General features: G+C 38.6%; 1 protein-coding gene across 3 annotated transcripts in view; it reads right to left on the bottom strand.

Moving 5' to 3' along the window:
• Positions 1–15985, bottom strand: part of cped1 (cadherin-like and PC-esterase domain containing 1) — a 204975-nt gene that overhangs the window by 154200 nt on the left and 34790 nt on the right. Inside the window, exons 3-4 of one of the 3 annotated variants that reach the window (XM_072551534.1) lie at positions 3203–3306; positions 596–680 (exon numbers count right to left, since the gene is read on the bottom strand). The exons of 1 other annotated variant lie outside the window; for it this stretch is intronic. In XM_072551534.1, the coding sequence (XP_072407635.1) occupies positions 596–680; positions 3203–3306 (189 nt within the window). The remainder of the gene's footprint in view (positions 1–595; positions 681–3202; positions 3307–15985) is intronic. One more of the 3 variants, XM_072551536.1, reaches the window with a different exon arrangement.

Below are 15985 nucleotides of genomic sequence, written 5' to 3'. Positions count from 1 at the left end.
TTTTTTGGACTCATATAAATCCTTCAGCATAAAGCACAGTGCAAAAAATCATGTGGGTCAGGTCAGATCACTGCTTATGTTGAATTTTTTTTAAACAGTTGTGTGGCCATTTCAGCTCTGCCAGGAATGCAGGCTGTATTCTTTATGGATAAGGCGCTCAATTATTATTCAACTATGATTCTCTTCTATAAGGATATCCTTGAGTGTAACAAATAATTGAGACTCCACTGTACTTTTAAATAGAGAATAGCAGAAGAACAGAATTACTACAGTGCAAACTCACAAGGTGTTCAGATCATACTATAAGCTATAAAGTTAAACTCCAGCATTTACATATCACCAAAAAGAACATTATTACCTTTTACAGGTTTTGACAACCAAGACATTGCATGCAGTTGATGTCTGATAACAATCTGACTGAAGGATTCATGGCAATGATAAACTACAAGTTAATTCAGTAATTTTATGCAGTTCCTTATTAAGAATAATATGTTGCACTTTTGCAGTGATCCAATAACCTTTAATGGTTTGTTTATTTATTTCAATCACATCAGTGTAACTAAACAAAAAAAATCAACTTGAGAAAAGTTGTTACCTGGCAATCTTTGAGCAATTCCCATAATCTGACAAAAGCCATCTTTTCTGCAAAGTGTATGTTCTAGGCCTTGGATTCTATTCACCTGAAAGCAATTTCCCAACCTCAATTATTATCAGTTCAACAAGTTATTAAGTAAATATTAAGGAAAATACTTTACTTTATTCTTCCAAATCAGTAACTGATATTTAACCCATAGCATGCCAAAAGTGAAATGAATAATGTTTACTCTTTATGCTATCAAGTTAGCTTTCAATCAGACAATGATTTGCAAAACATCAAAGGGCTGGTTTGGTTATTTCAGTGGCAGTGTCAGATCAATCCTCAAAAGGTTAACTTTTAATTGGTTGAAGACAATCAAGTTTTTTGAAGCAAGTTTCAGACACATGTTTGATTCTACCTCCAGCCTGCACAGTGGTAGCAGAGAAAGAGATAAATTCAATGTTAAAACATTTCATCAACAAAAAAAGTACCTATTTCAAAACAGAGTTTATTTAAAATAAAAGTAAAGTTCAAACAATGAAAGTAAAAGACTGAGGTAATATGAGAAAAGGAAATGATAGTAAAAATAATTACACTTAAACAATTTTATATGACCTCTCAGTAATGTCTGAAAATGTTCAATGTACTGAAGAGGATTGCAAAGTAACTTCTTTTATCTAGGTAAACATAAAAGAAGGCAAGAAAGTAGACTGGGAAGAGAGGCATAGTTTACCTTAGTATCCATAACATCCCTGATATGTAACATTTTAGTAGCATATTTTTAAAAACTGTTCATTGATGTTCATGTCACAGGCTACACCAGCATCTATTGTGTTTCTAATCAAGAGTTAACCACATTGTGGTGGGTCTGGAGTCACATGTAGCATCATAGAATCCCTACAGCATGGAAGCATCAAGTCCATACTGACCTTCTGAAAAGCATCCTGCCCAGACCCCTGTACTCCATCCTGTAATTCTGCATTCCCTATTGCAAATCCACCCAACCTACACATCCCTGAACACCATGGGCAATTTCTCATGGCTAATCCACCTAACCTGTATACCTTTGGACTGTGGGAGGAAACCGGAGTACCAGGAGGAAACCCATATCGACACGGGGAGAATATGGCAGATTTCCTTCCCTAAAGAACATTAGTGAACCAGATGATTACAACAATCAACAATGGTTGCCATTAAACCAGTCTATCTATTTAGACTGAGTAGCATGATGGCACAGTGGTTAACACTGCTGCCTCACAGCTCCAGAGACCTGGGTTCAATTCCTGCCTCAGGCAACTTTCTGTGTGGAGTTTGCACATTCTCCCTGTGTCTGTGTGGTTTCCTCCCACAATCCAAAAATATGCAGGTTAGATGAATTGGCCATGCTAAATTGCCTGTAGTATTAGGTGTAGGGGAATGGGTCTGGGTGGGTTGCTTTTCACAGGGTTGGTGTGGACTTGTTGGGCTGAAGGGCCTGTTTCCACACTGTAAGTAATCTAATATTTCATATCTTTGAATTTGAATTCAAATTTCACCATCTGCAAATGGTGAGATTCAAACCATAATACCAGGACAGAAGACTGGCATCCTGGATCACGAGTACAGTGACATTGCCCTTAAGTCATCATCTCTCCATATTACTGAAACACTCATGATTTTAAAGCACCATGGTGAGTCAGATGAACTGACATTTTTTTTAAGTTGGCTGGTTCAGCAAACCCAAACTCCTTCATGTTCCAGTCACTGAAAAGTTAAAATTAAACTTTGGTTCAAGTTTAATATTATCCAATGAGTGATTGCTGCCACACTTAAAATAGCCACCAATATCATCAACAAGCCTATTGCTGCCTCTACGTTTCATTTTGTTTACTAGCAGGGGGCAAAATCTATCTCTTTAATGAAAAGGGATAAAATTCTACTTGATGACAGAGAAAGTAGTCAAGAGACCTTACAAACAAAGCTGATCTGGATTAAAATAAAGGCAGCAGTGAGGTCAGTCACTCTTTCTTGATGCTTTCTCACCCATTGCTTCCACAAGAAGGCAATGGGTTGCCTCTTTAATAGTTATGATGTGGAGGTGCCAGTGTTGGACTGGAGTGGACAGTTAAAAATCACACAAAACCAAATTATACTCCAACAGGTTTATTTGGAAATACAAGCTATCAGAGCGCTACTCCTTCATCAGGCAGCTAGTGCAACAGGATCATAGGACACAGAATTTATAGTAAAAGATCAAAGTGTCATCAACTGATGCAGAGTATTGAACAAACATAGATTGCTTTGAGTGGTTCAGTGTACCTAGAGAGCCCAAGGCTTTCCGTTCCCCAGGCCAGCTCTCTAACATTCAGATTCCTAATCATCAAGTCATTTGCACCCAGACTATAGATTCCTTGAGTTAAACCCTCACTGTCACACATCTGTTTGAGAGGAAACTTGTTTCCTACATTATTACAGAGAAAACACTTCAATAATATTCCAAAGGTTGAAAAGTGATTTGAGAGTCCATTGTTTGTGAAGGATTCAATATAAATATACATTGGTCACCCTTGAAATAAAGCATCAGGTTGAATGTATTTTGAATAAAAGATAAAGGCACTTTTTAAAATCTAGGCCTGCTTTAATTACCTTCTGATGAAGCTGAAGTTGTTCAAACTCTTCTTTTTGAAGGCATCTGTTACCATTGAGCTTATTTGAAGTGAAACAAATAAGCAAGTCCCAATGTTCAGTTCCTATAAAAGAATATGAATCACTATCAACCCTGAAACAAAATTCCTACTACACTGAAGAAACAACTGGCACAGAATTTGTGGGCAGCATCAATCAATCAATGCACTGTTTATTAAACTTATACCTGTTTATGATATTTATGAACTTCTCATCATGAGTCATATTTCTTTGAAAGGACTGGGGACTCGTGCAAATAGTTACATCTCCAGATTAAAGCATCTTTGCTGAGACATGTAAAGCCCAATTTTAACTCTGAAAATAATTGGGTTTTTAGTGAGTTAAAATCAGACACATGCTTCAAAGCCAGAACATTGAATAGCAATGCCAAAACACATAGGACAGTGAAATAAAATGAGAGAAAGAAAGATTGAACTAGAGAGAAAGAGATCAATAAGACAGAACACAAGAACAAAGATCATTTTTAAAATTATCGCAAACCTCCAGCCATAATTGAAAATTGAAGGAATGTAACTTTCTTTTCTTAAAAGTAAGTTTGGTTCCAGATAGGCTGTTTGATAGTAGTCAAAGGTTACCAATCAAATAAAAATAAAAATATCTCAGATGCTGTAGATCTGAAATGAAAACAAAAAATGCTGGAGAAACTCAGCAGGTCTGGGAGCATCAGTGGAAAGATTAAAAAAAGTTAACATTTCACATCTGATATGACTTTTCTTCTGAATACTTTTAAGCATTTCTAAAGAATCATATTTTGGAAGTTCATGTGCACCTCATCAACAGCATTCCCGACATCAACCCTTTCTGTTACCTCTTCAAAAAACTCCTGCAGATTAGTTAGGCATGATTTTCCTGTAACAAATCCTCACTGATACTTCTGAATCAACCCACATTTTTCCACGTTTATATCAATTCTCAAGGTTTGTGTAAAGATTTGTAGCTCAAGGGCTGGTTGTCATGGTTGTGAGTATGTTCGCTGAACTGGAAAGTTGATTTGCAGACGTTTCATTCACGGTCTAGGTGACATCTACAGTGCTTTGGAGCCTCATGTGAAGCACTGCTGTACTGTGTCTTCTGGAATTTATTTGGTTTAGTTTCTGCTGCTTCTGGTTGTCGGTTCCAGTCGTTTGTTGGAGTGGCCGGTATATTGGGTCCAGGTCAATGTGCGTGTTGATGGAGTCTGTGGCTGAGTGCCATGCTTCTAGAAATTCTCTGTATGTCCTATGTTTAGGTTGTCCTATGATCGTTGTGTTGTCCCAGTCGAATTTGTGGTCCTTGTCATCTGCGTGACTGGCTACTAGGGACAGCTGGCCGTGGCGTTTAGTAGCTAGTTTTTGTTCATAGATGCAGATTGCTAGTTGCCAGTTTGCAAAGACTGCATGAAACACTACATAGGGCAAACTGGCAGACAACTAGCAATTCACATCCACAAACACCAGGCAACTAGCCACTAAATGCCACGACCAGCTGTCCCTAGTAGCCACACACGCAGATGACAAGGACCACAAATTTGACTGGGACAACATAACGATCATAGGACAAGCTAAACATAGGACAACCAGAGAATTTCTAGAAGCATGGCACTCAGCCATGGTCTCTATCAACAAGCACATTGACCTGGACCCAATTTACCAGTCACTGCAACAAACAACTGGAACTGGCAAAAATTGATCTAAATAAATTCAAGAAGACACAGTATAGCAGTGCTTCACAGGAGGCTCAAAACACTGAAGATGTCACTAGACAGGGGATGAAATGTTTGTAAATCAATTTCCCAGCTCAGCAAACATGCCCACACCTATGACAACTATTAATTCTGTCCCATTTCCAAAAGACTGTTTCCAGAAGTTTCCTCACCATCATAGTTAAACTGACTGGCTTATAATTGCTGGACTTATTCTTACAATCTTTCTTGAACATGGCCGTAATGTTTGTTATTGTCCAATCCTTCAGCAGAAACCCCACATCCAAAGAAAATTGAAAGATAAGTGCCTTGATGCTTCGACAATTTCCAGTCTCACTTCCCATAATATTCTTGAATGCTTCCAGCACCAATGCCTTTTCAACTTTAACTACTGACAGCCTTATACAATACATCCTCCTTGTTAATGTTAAACCCTTATAGTGACTGAGTTTCATCCTCTGTTAATGCAGACTGATCTGCATCTGTCTCATTGGTAATGACAGATACAAAGCATTCATTTAAGACTTTTGGCAAGTCTCTTGCCTCGATGTGTAAATGCTATTTTTCAACCTTAATCAGCTCAATTGCTTTTACCATTCTTTTATTATTGATGTGCTATAGAACCCTTATGTTAGCGACATCCTACCTTGTCATCCAAGGAGCTCTGGACATTTTGTCAAACTTTTCTCTTTTGAGGGAACATACCTTGTCTGTGCCCAACCAATTTCCTGCCTGTCTCTAACTTTCAGTCTCTGTGGATGTACTAATCAAGTAATCATCTGCCTCATGGATTTACTTCAGTGACTCCAGCCACTGCTCAAGCTCCAGGTTAAGCAGCTTCCTTCACTGTCTTCACTTTTTGTAAAAAGTGTCCAAGACTCCCCACATGCCACAGGGCAGGAATTCCTCTAGTCTGATCTGTCCTGCCATTACCTTAACCTTAATCTTATACATGATTTTACTTTAAATCTAGTTGCTTTTACTTACTTCAAACTTAATATTGCATTACCAACTATAAACTGGAGATTAATAGAAAATAGAAATTTCTCTGCTATACTCACAAACTCATAAGCCTGTACAATCTTACTTTCCATGTGCTAGTTTAGAAATCTATGTTTTCAACATTATTGGAGTTTAAACAGTCACCAATCTACAGCAGCCCATGTGGCTGTGGTAATTCATTGAGATTCTGCCTTGCTCCATATTTGTGCAGTGGCTTTCCTCAATCTATAAGGCAAACTTATCACTGATGGAGACAAGTCTTTGAGTTTACATTGAGACAGAATACTTGAAACTAAGTGAGTGCACTCAAGCTTAAAAATGTATTGCTGGAAAAGCGCAGCAGGAATTCCTGAAGAAGGGCTTATGCCCGAATCGTCGATTCTCCTGTTCCTTTGATGCTGCCTGACCTGCTGCGCTTTTCCAGCAACACATTTTTAAGCTCTGATCTCCAGCATCTGCAGTCCTCACTTTCTCCGAGTGCACTCAAGCCACATAGAAGTTAACCATTCATTCGGACTCCGAATAGCAGCTCTGACTGCTGCATGGGTGTTTTGGGGAGACTCTCTTCTGCTGAAAATACTTCGAACAATACACTGCAAACTAATGTTGCCCCCACTAACAGTCATGCTTACCAATCACAACATTCACATACATCGCATGGAGAAGGTGATCAGATATTAATTAACAAATAATGGTGAGTTGCAAGGTTCAGTCTTGGCATCATCACTTTTTAATATTTACATTAGTGGCATCAAAATTACCTGCTAACGGAGATTTCAAAGCATAAATGATCTTGTGATAACTATCTAAGTGCAAAAACTATGTCCATCTGAGTGTATTCATACAGAATCATAAATTGCAGATTACTATAAACAGTGATGGCTTCAGTCAAATCCTCAGATTTATTACTTGAATAACCATTGTGCACAAAGTCACTTGAACACCATTTTCTATAGTAAGGAAGGAACAGCACAAAGACATCCCAATTGCTTTCGCATGGTTCTTGGACATTGGCTCATACATTGTCAAGGTCTCGTGAAAGCTGTAGTCAAAATAAGGCTAAAAGCCCCAAGCTAATTCACAAATTAGTTGGGAATTACTGGTGAGCAGATGGTCACAATGTAATGGTCACAACCTGCAGCCAGCCAGCTTGGCTCTGCCTTTCTGACTGATTATTGCTCAGTTTGGCTAGGAAGGAATATATACATACTGCAGATGTGCAACTGAGTCACCACATAAGAATCTTCACATAAGTGTAGAAGCCAATGTTGACATGTTGGCTCCCATCTTCATGTCTTATTGTCATCTTTCAGAAGTAACTTGGCGATATTCGAAGCAGTTAACAGGCCCCAGCAAACTCAGATCTACCTATAAATGCAAATCTCCGAAAGCTTCCAAATTGTTAAGACAAATCCTTTTGGGTATAAGCCAAAACCATCACACCAACACAACTTGTAAAAAGAACCAGGACCAGATAAGGGAACCTGATCACCCAGCCTAACCATATCACACATAATAAAGCTCATTGAAAACTGTGTCAGAACTTTATATTAATGCTGTGACTGTACGTAAGTGCAGAGATGTCAGTTAGGTCAGATGGCTAGGGTGTCATACAGAATGGTGCCAATGGCCTGATTTTAATCACTATACAATTCATTCAGGCTTTGCTTTGCTTCACACTAGTGTGTCTCTCAAGCTATGGGTATTCAAAGTGTCTCTCACTCTCTTTGTAAAGAAGAGATGCCTTTAATCCTTAGAACTATGGCTAGATAATGAAGTGAAGAGACTACTCAAATTATAATACATCTTTGTTTCGTACAATCACTCCATTGAAGAATAGCTAGCTGCCAGACCATAATGTGGATGATGATTTGGGAGGTAACTTTTCATGGTTTCATGGTTTTCATACAAAAGAAGATGGGATTGATTATTTACTGCAACCTGGGGCAGCATAGCTCTGAAGGATACCTGCAGTCACAGGAAAGAAACAAGATTAAATTGAGAAAAACAGAAGTAATTTTTATGAACGAACTTCTTCCAGTCTGACTTTTGTGTCTAGTTGCAGTAATACAATTGGATTTATTTTTAACCACAATAATTCAGTGACACCACAAATACAGAGCTGGGAAATGAAGGATATTGGAAATAGTAAAATGTTTGAAATGTTAAGCTACAAATCACAACATTCCAAATTCAGCAGTGGGACAGATCTGCTGTAGACTGGAACATATTAATAAATCTCTGTTGCAAGGGCAAAACTAGCATCAAGTCTTGCAACATGTAGAGAAAGGTGTCTTTTCTGTGCACGAGCTATGGTGAACCCACTTTAAATAATCAGTTTACATTTTCACGATATTTATTGAAGGGGAATTATTCCACCTATTTACTTCTGAGATGCATCATTATTTTTGTATTTCCTAATGTTTGTCAACAGGTGATATACTAGCTGTTTTAAAGAGTGCCAAACTGCATAGATAAGAAGTTTAGCCAAGTCAGCTGTGGTTAAGTTGGTATCACTCTAAACCTGAGTCAGAAGATGGTGGGCTTAAATCCTGTTACAGAATTGTTGTCTAAGGGGCACTGAAACAGAAAGTAAAGGCAGTAATGGCCATTTGGCCCATTGCAGCCGCTCCAGTATTCAACATGGCTGATGCCATTCTCCGGCTGTCTCCTCACACATCTTGACTCCTTCCAAATCTAGAAATCTATTCCTTCTAAAGTATATTCAATTACTTCACTTCCAAAGCCTTCCGTGGTGGAGGATTCCATAGTTCATCACCCTCTGAGTGAAAACAACTTTCTTCATCTCAGTCCAAAATAGCCTACTTTGTATATGGAGATTGTAAGTCCTTGTTCTGTACCATGCGGGTCAGGGAAACAATTTCCCTGAATCGAGTCAGTCCAGCCCTGTCAGAATCTTATATGTTTCAATGAGACTCATTGTCATTCTTCTAAACTTCTCTGATTACAAGCCGAATCGACTTAACCTCTCCTTATACGATAAACCTGCCACCCCAGGAATCATCTTCGAGGAGAAAGATTCCTGATGAAGGGCTCATGCCCGAAATGTCAATTTTCCTGCTCCTGGATGCTGCCTGACCTGCTGCACTTTTCCAGCAACACATTTTCACCCCAGGAATCAGGCTTATGAGCCTTTGCTGTGCTGCTTCTGTGATAAATATATATTTTCTTAGATAAGGAGACCAAAACAGCACACAATTCTTCTTGTTCCTGTACTCAAACCCTCTTGCAATAAAGGCCAACTGCTATGAAGATTGTCAATATGCTAAACTCAAACTTGATTGGAGTTTGTTATTTTTTGGGGTATTAATTGAACTGATTGGCCTAATTCGAATTTGTTTTGTCGTCTTCAATCTAGTTGTTCCATCAAATGTTACATTATATCTTGTTCAGATGACTTGGTGCTGTGTCGGGAACTGCCAAGCCACCAGCAACTGCAGACTGCCTGGAGAATAGCTCCCTTAACGGTAAATTTATCGATCCATAACCAGTGAAACAGAAATCCCTAAGAAGAAGAAAAGAAGACCAAGGAAGATATAAGAGAAGATTCAACATTTGGCCGGTTTTGAAAAATTTAATTTTTGGTAAATCCTAATTGGGGGTTTTATCGGACTAGTATTATAGAAGGGAAGGTAAAAGATAGGTTGGAGGAAGGAGTTGTAAATAGTCGTTTGTTAATTATTCTCTATTATACTTTAAGAAATAAAGTTCTTAATTTAATAGTTGTTGGCCTCTCAAATTTTCACAGATTACTGCACGGGATAAATTTTTTCTGTGTTGCTGGTTCAAATTAAGCAAGAGGGTTTACCCGTGTCATAACACAACATATCATTTGCCTTTCTTATTGCTTGGTGCACCTGCTTACCTTCAGTGGCTGGCATACAAAGACACACAGACTTTTAAATATCAATCTTTTCCAATTTCACTCTATTATAATACCCTGCCATTTTGATTTTCTACTGAAGTGGACAACATCATATTTATACGCATTTTACTACATGTGCCATGTATTTGCCCACACTCAACTTAATTAAGTTACCCTGAAGCCTCTTTATGTCTTCTTCACCACTCATAACCCCACCCATCATTTTCTCACTCTCAATTCCTTCATTAAATCATATCGTGAATAGCTCAGGCCTAAGTATTAACCCTCCTTTACCCCACTTGTCAGAGAAATAACTCTGCAGGAGCTGGTATCACATCACCAAGTCCTCCTTTATTTACACATGGAGTGACCATGACACTGCTACAGCTCCCTCAGAGCCAGCTCCCAGAGTGAACTACGATTCTAATCTGTCAGCCATGGCTCCCTGATTGAAGCAGATTTGCAGCCCCAATCAGGGAACTCATATTCTATGACCATGTTACAATCACTGCAGTCACTACCTTCCACTCCAAAGTGTTTTATTCCTACTCTCGACTTCTTGCTGTTCACCAATTCTCAATCTGTGCCAGCAAGTAAGCACCAATCTCACATCTTTGATTTTGTACATAACATCTTAGATTAGATTAGATTACCTACAGTGTGGAAACAGGTGCACACCAACCTTCCAAACAGTAACCCACCCAGACCTATTTCCCACTGACTGATGCACCTAACACTAGGTGTAAATTAGCATGGCCAATTCATCTGACCTGCACATCTTTGGACTGTGGGAGGAAACCGGAGCACACAGACATGGGGAGATTGTGCAAACTCCAAACAGACAGTCGCCCGAGGCTGGAATCGAACCTGGGACCCTGGTGAGGCAATAGTGCTAACCACTGAGCCACCCATCATTTTCTCACTCTCAATTCCTTCATTAAATCATATCGTGAATAGCTCAGGCCTAAGTATTAACCCTCCTTTACCCCACTTTACCCCTGGGATTTCATCAAAAGCTTTTTGAAAATTCAAGAGTACCACATCTTCCTCAGCTATTCTATGAGTAACACCCTCAAAAAAAGACTCCAGTAGACTTCTCAAACATGAATTTGCTTTCACAATTCATGCAGACTTTCTGCAATAAGGTCAGTAATTTTCAAGTTGCTTTTACCACATCCTTTACAACAGACACTTGCCTTTTCCCTACTACTGATATAAGGGAATGGTGAAAGAGTGGGTTGGAGATTGTAGTGTGGGGTGCATTGGTAGGAAGGGAAAGGGCTCAGTTACAATGCAGGGACTGGCTTTCAGAGGCACTCCCCTCCCCACCTGGATGTGGTTAATTGGCTCAGATTGTCTGATGAGCCCACCACCCTGGAGGTAGATTATTGGAAAACCTAGTTTTACTAATTTTTGGGTTATAGCCCAACAGGTTTACTTGAAAATGCAAGCTTTTCAACACGTGTCCAACACCAGCACCTCCACATCATAGTTTTACAATGTTTACTTGGCAGCCTTAAGAATGTGGGAAAGGCATCCTGTACCTATCACTGATTTCCACTGGGCTCAGGGATAAAGAGGCTGTTGACTCACTAATAATCCTAACTGATATCCCACTGCTGGCAGTCTTGAATCTCACAGCGGCCCCTTTGTCTTAACCAGTGGAGGTTTTGCCAATACGACGATCCTAATGTAGAACCACTCCCGTGATTAAACGATCCCCGATGCTATGGATCTGCCCTCAGCAGGCTAGATTAAATCCTGTCTCTCATCTTTCCTCTCATATTGTTTTAAAACTTTCCTGTGAGACTACTTTGAAGATGACAGTGAGATGTCCTCGGAGTCTCGGCCAATGTTTATCTCTCAATCACTATCACACAAAACAAAAAGTGGTCAAGATCACTTTGGAAACCTAGCTGCTACATTTCTTCCATTACAATTGTGACTCTAATTCAAAATAGTTTCTTTAGCTGTCACTTACATTGCAACAACCGATTGTCATGAAAATCATTGTACAAGTCCTCCTTTATTTTGTTTAAATATGCAAAGTAATTGAGAATAGATAAGGTATTCATTGAACATGTATTCATAAGGCAGGAGTTTGCTAGTTCAGCTGGCTGGATGGTTGGTTTGCGATGCACAGCAATTCCAACGGCATGATTCCAATCCCTGTACCAGCTGAGGTCACGATTAAGGTCCTACCTTCTCAACCTTAATCCTTGCCTGAGGCATGGTGACCCTCAAGTTAAACTCACCACCAATTGTCTCTTCCTTTCTGTCATGCAACAGCTTATCACTGAGGCTATGGTGACTTTATCTATTCCTAACCATATAGTTATTAATTTTCTGCTGGCATGTTAGGTGAGACATCCCATGTGTAAAAACAATACCAATTCAAACAAAATGAAAGCAAGTTAAAAAAAAAAGAATGTTACAGATGGAAGAGGAATCTATAGTTAATTTGTTTATCAGGAAACTAGGTAGACAAACAACCTCCAACATGTGAGTATCAAAAAATTATTTTAATTGTCTACCTATCCACAGTACCTTAGTATGTAGGGTGAAAGATGCTTTAATGTATCAGTAACCTGCTTTGGAGTAAGTGTGTTGTTGTAGATTTAGATAATGAGTTGTAGATATGAAGCACAGCTCCTGTATTAGCCTGGAAGAATCCTGCTACATCAGTGATCAATACAACTCTAGGCTCACAGCTATTGGCAAGTTCGTTCCACTCCTTGCAATGGTTTGTAAGTCACTGCAGGACCACACGTAATTCCATTTGGTGTTTTTCAGATGCAGTTTCCTTAGGTTACAATTCTCAGTCAGATAGACAAAATGTTCTCCTGTGCACAAGAAAGGGACAATATACTCCTGTGTTAATGTAGCATCCTTGGTGCATGCTTCCAGTCACCCTCATCTACCTCCAATTACTACAAATAGGAAGCTATACGCCAGAGGAATATTCATAATCACACACAAATGAACTCAAGATCAGATTCATTTGTTGAGTAGTCAAATAAATGATGCACAGCGATTGTGCACTGTGTCTAACAACACCAAAATAATCCAGAAACAGATTGGTTAATAAATACAAGAAAGATAATGTATGTTTTAATAATGAGGGTTTAACAAGACTTCCTTTACAGTACTCATTTGATATTGGTATTTAGCATTTCAGTTATTACTCAGCATCCCCATTCATTTGGGTTTTTAAAGGAGTCTTGCACACAATTTGAGCACCAACTGTATCAGAATTGCAGTAACATTCGAAGTGCACATTCTAGTAACCAGATTGATCCCTAATGAGCATGCATCATGCAGCGAGTTTATCTTAACAAGGATTTTATGTGTCAAAGCTCAGTTTCAGTTTCCTCCATATAATCATGTAGCAGTTTGGCATTTTGTAAACATTTTGATTGCAGCAGGATTCCTCAAACTGAAATTATGTAAAATATTTGGGTTGGAGAGGCAGAGACAGAACTATGGATTGTGCAGAGATAATGTGTAGCATCTCTTCTTGAGGGAGGTGCTTAGGGTTGGAAGTATTTTGTAAGATTAATGTACACGTTTTCTTCAGGTCATTGATCTTTTCCCTACCTGGTTCTGGATTGTTGGGTGTTGCAAACAGCATAGGTTTTGTATTTACTATTGTCCAGACTTGCTGCTATGTGATGAGCAGCATGTCCATTTGTTGTGTACAGTTCGGCCTCTTTTCCCAAACATATTAATCACTTAATCATCAAAACTAGTAGTTCTCACCTCGGAAGCCTTCTTGCCAGAAGATCTGCCACAACTTGCCAGCAATGTTCAAGTGCTAACTCCTGGCACACTCTCCCTCCAGGCTCTCGGTAATGATCAAAAGCCGTAGCTAGTTAGTTTCTCCAACAACATTTTAATTGCTGTTTCTTTGGAAGGGATTGTCACTAAGCCACACAATACCATTTATTTCTTTTTTAATCATATTAAGACAAGGTAATAGTGAATGGTTTTCCAAAGCTTCTCTGAAGTCATTGGCAATGCAGATAAAGCTACATGGGCTCAATGTGCTGAGGTTTTGTCCTTATTTCTGTGGCTGTTGAAATGAAACTTTGATTTTTTTTATTAGCTTTTGTAGCAGATGTGTTCAGGTAGATGCAAGTATTCGAGGTAAATACAATCTCTAGATGAGATTACCTACTATGTGGAAACAGGCCCTTCGGCCCAACAAGTCCACACCAACTCTCCGAAGAGTAACCCACCCAGACCCATTTTCGTCTAACTAATGCACCTAGCACTATTGGCAATTTAGTAAGGCCAATCCACCTGACTTGCACATCTTTGGACTGTGGGAGGAAGCTGGAGCCCCTGGAGGAAACCCACGCAGACACAGAGAGAATGCGCAAACTCCACAGAGACAGTTGCCTGAAGCTGGAATTAAACCTGGGACCCTGGCACTGTGAGGCTGCAGTGGCTAACCACTGAGCCACCGTGCCTAAATACAACTTTCTTTTTACTGCTCCTAAACTAACATGTAGGGACCAATGCATATTACACATAGATTCTCTAGATTATTGCAAAATTCCTAAAATCCAACTTTATAATCATTTGTTTTTTCTTTCCTAAACAATAAATACATAATAAGCTTTTACTTGTTTCAAACAGACTCCTTGCTCTTTGGTAATTAGGCATTAATAACATTTACTATACAATCAATCAAGCTAGACTGAGCAAAAACGTCAATTATTCTGACTGAGAAGGATTATAAGGAGCCCCTAAAGTCCTAAAATATACAGACATTACAATCAGTGTATAGTATAAAACATCTGGTTGTCATTTACAAACAGCACTAGCAATCCCGTTTAGGAAACAGTTGAATTTCACTGGCACAGAAACCAGACACAACTCTCTCTGTTGAGACCATTTATGGCTGAAAGGAAATTCTTTGGAAAAAAGGTCATCAGAAAGATCTAAATACTTTATATAAAGAGACCTGTCAATGAGCAGTATTCAAAAGAAGCACAGTTTGCTCTAGGTAAAGAAAAGGTGAATACTTTTACAGAGTTAAAACTCAGAAGTAAAACAAACATTTCCACTGCAGGAATGTTTTGTACTATTTTCCCATAAAGCAAACTAACCCACTCTGCAAGTTATGACGGGGATGGGAGCTTGGGACAGTGTGGGATGGAGAATCTTACAGTAATGTTCTTATTTGGTGTTAAGCATGAAGTGGTACAATAAGTGATAATTATCAGAACAGAACAATTTTGACCCTATTAAAACTACTGTATTTTGTAGAATGACCAATTTAAATATTGTCATTAACAAATTATTATGAAGGCAGTTTACATAGGCTGCAAAGAAATGTGATGATATACAGCAAGAGAAACAAAAGTTTAATTTATTTGTTTTGCAGATCTGCTAAAACTAATTTTCATAAGATATTTTACAGGGTACATCTTACTTAACTCGACATCCTAAGATATTTCTTATGATGAGCCAAAAGATATGCTTGAAGCTTGACAGAGAATTGAAGGAGAATTAATTCTCTATTTTAAAGTTACTCTATTTAAATTACTGGTAATTCAAATAGTTCAGATAAAGATCATTTTGTGCTCATGGGACAGCTATGTTGTGCTGAGTGCTTGATCGTTGAAATTTTCTGGCTAGTCATCAATGTTGATTTAAGATGCTTTAGGCATCTTAACCTGGTTCACCTCCACAATTCTGTCTGATACTGGAATCACTGTTGGCTGCCTTTACATTAAAATTGATATATAAAGTTTGTATTCATTTGTTGTTATATCTCTTTGACAGAACATGTTGCTGAGCAAGAAATCAGTATATAAAACATGTTACAAACAACCATTACTATACTAGTTTGCAGCAGATTGCGTGTAGGCATATCATTGTATTTTCCTGTATCAAAAGTAGTTTAACTTCTGTAACACATCTGTCTGATGAGCAATTCCATAACATATCTTCAAAATAAATGGAACCTCTTCCCTTTTCCTAATTCTGGTGTGAGATTGATAAGTTTGTGTGAGCAAACCTAAAACCACAACACATTACATTTTCTCTCATTATTTTATGTACCAGCTTGAATAACATTTGATAATATTCTAGTGTTGTTTCCTTAGTCAAATTTAGGATTTCTCGCCAAGTTGAATCAAGTCAC

Source organism: Chiloscyllium punctatum, chromosome 32 (genome assembly GCF_047496795.1).
Source record: "Chiloscyllium punctatum isolate Juve2018m chromosome 32, sChiPun1.3, whole genome shotgun sequence".
Classification (NCBI taxonomy): domain Eukaryota; kingdom Metazoa; phylum Chordata; class Chondrichthyes; order Orectolobiformes; family Hemiscylliidae; genus Chiloscyllium; species Chiloscyllium punctatum.
The sequence above is the reverse complement of the archived record's forward strand: the minus strand, read 5'-3'. Positions and strand labels throughout refer to the sequence as shown.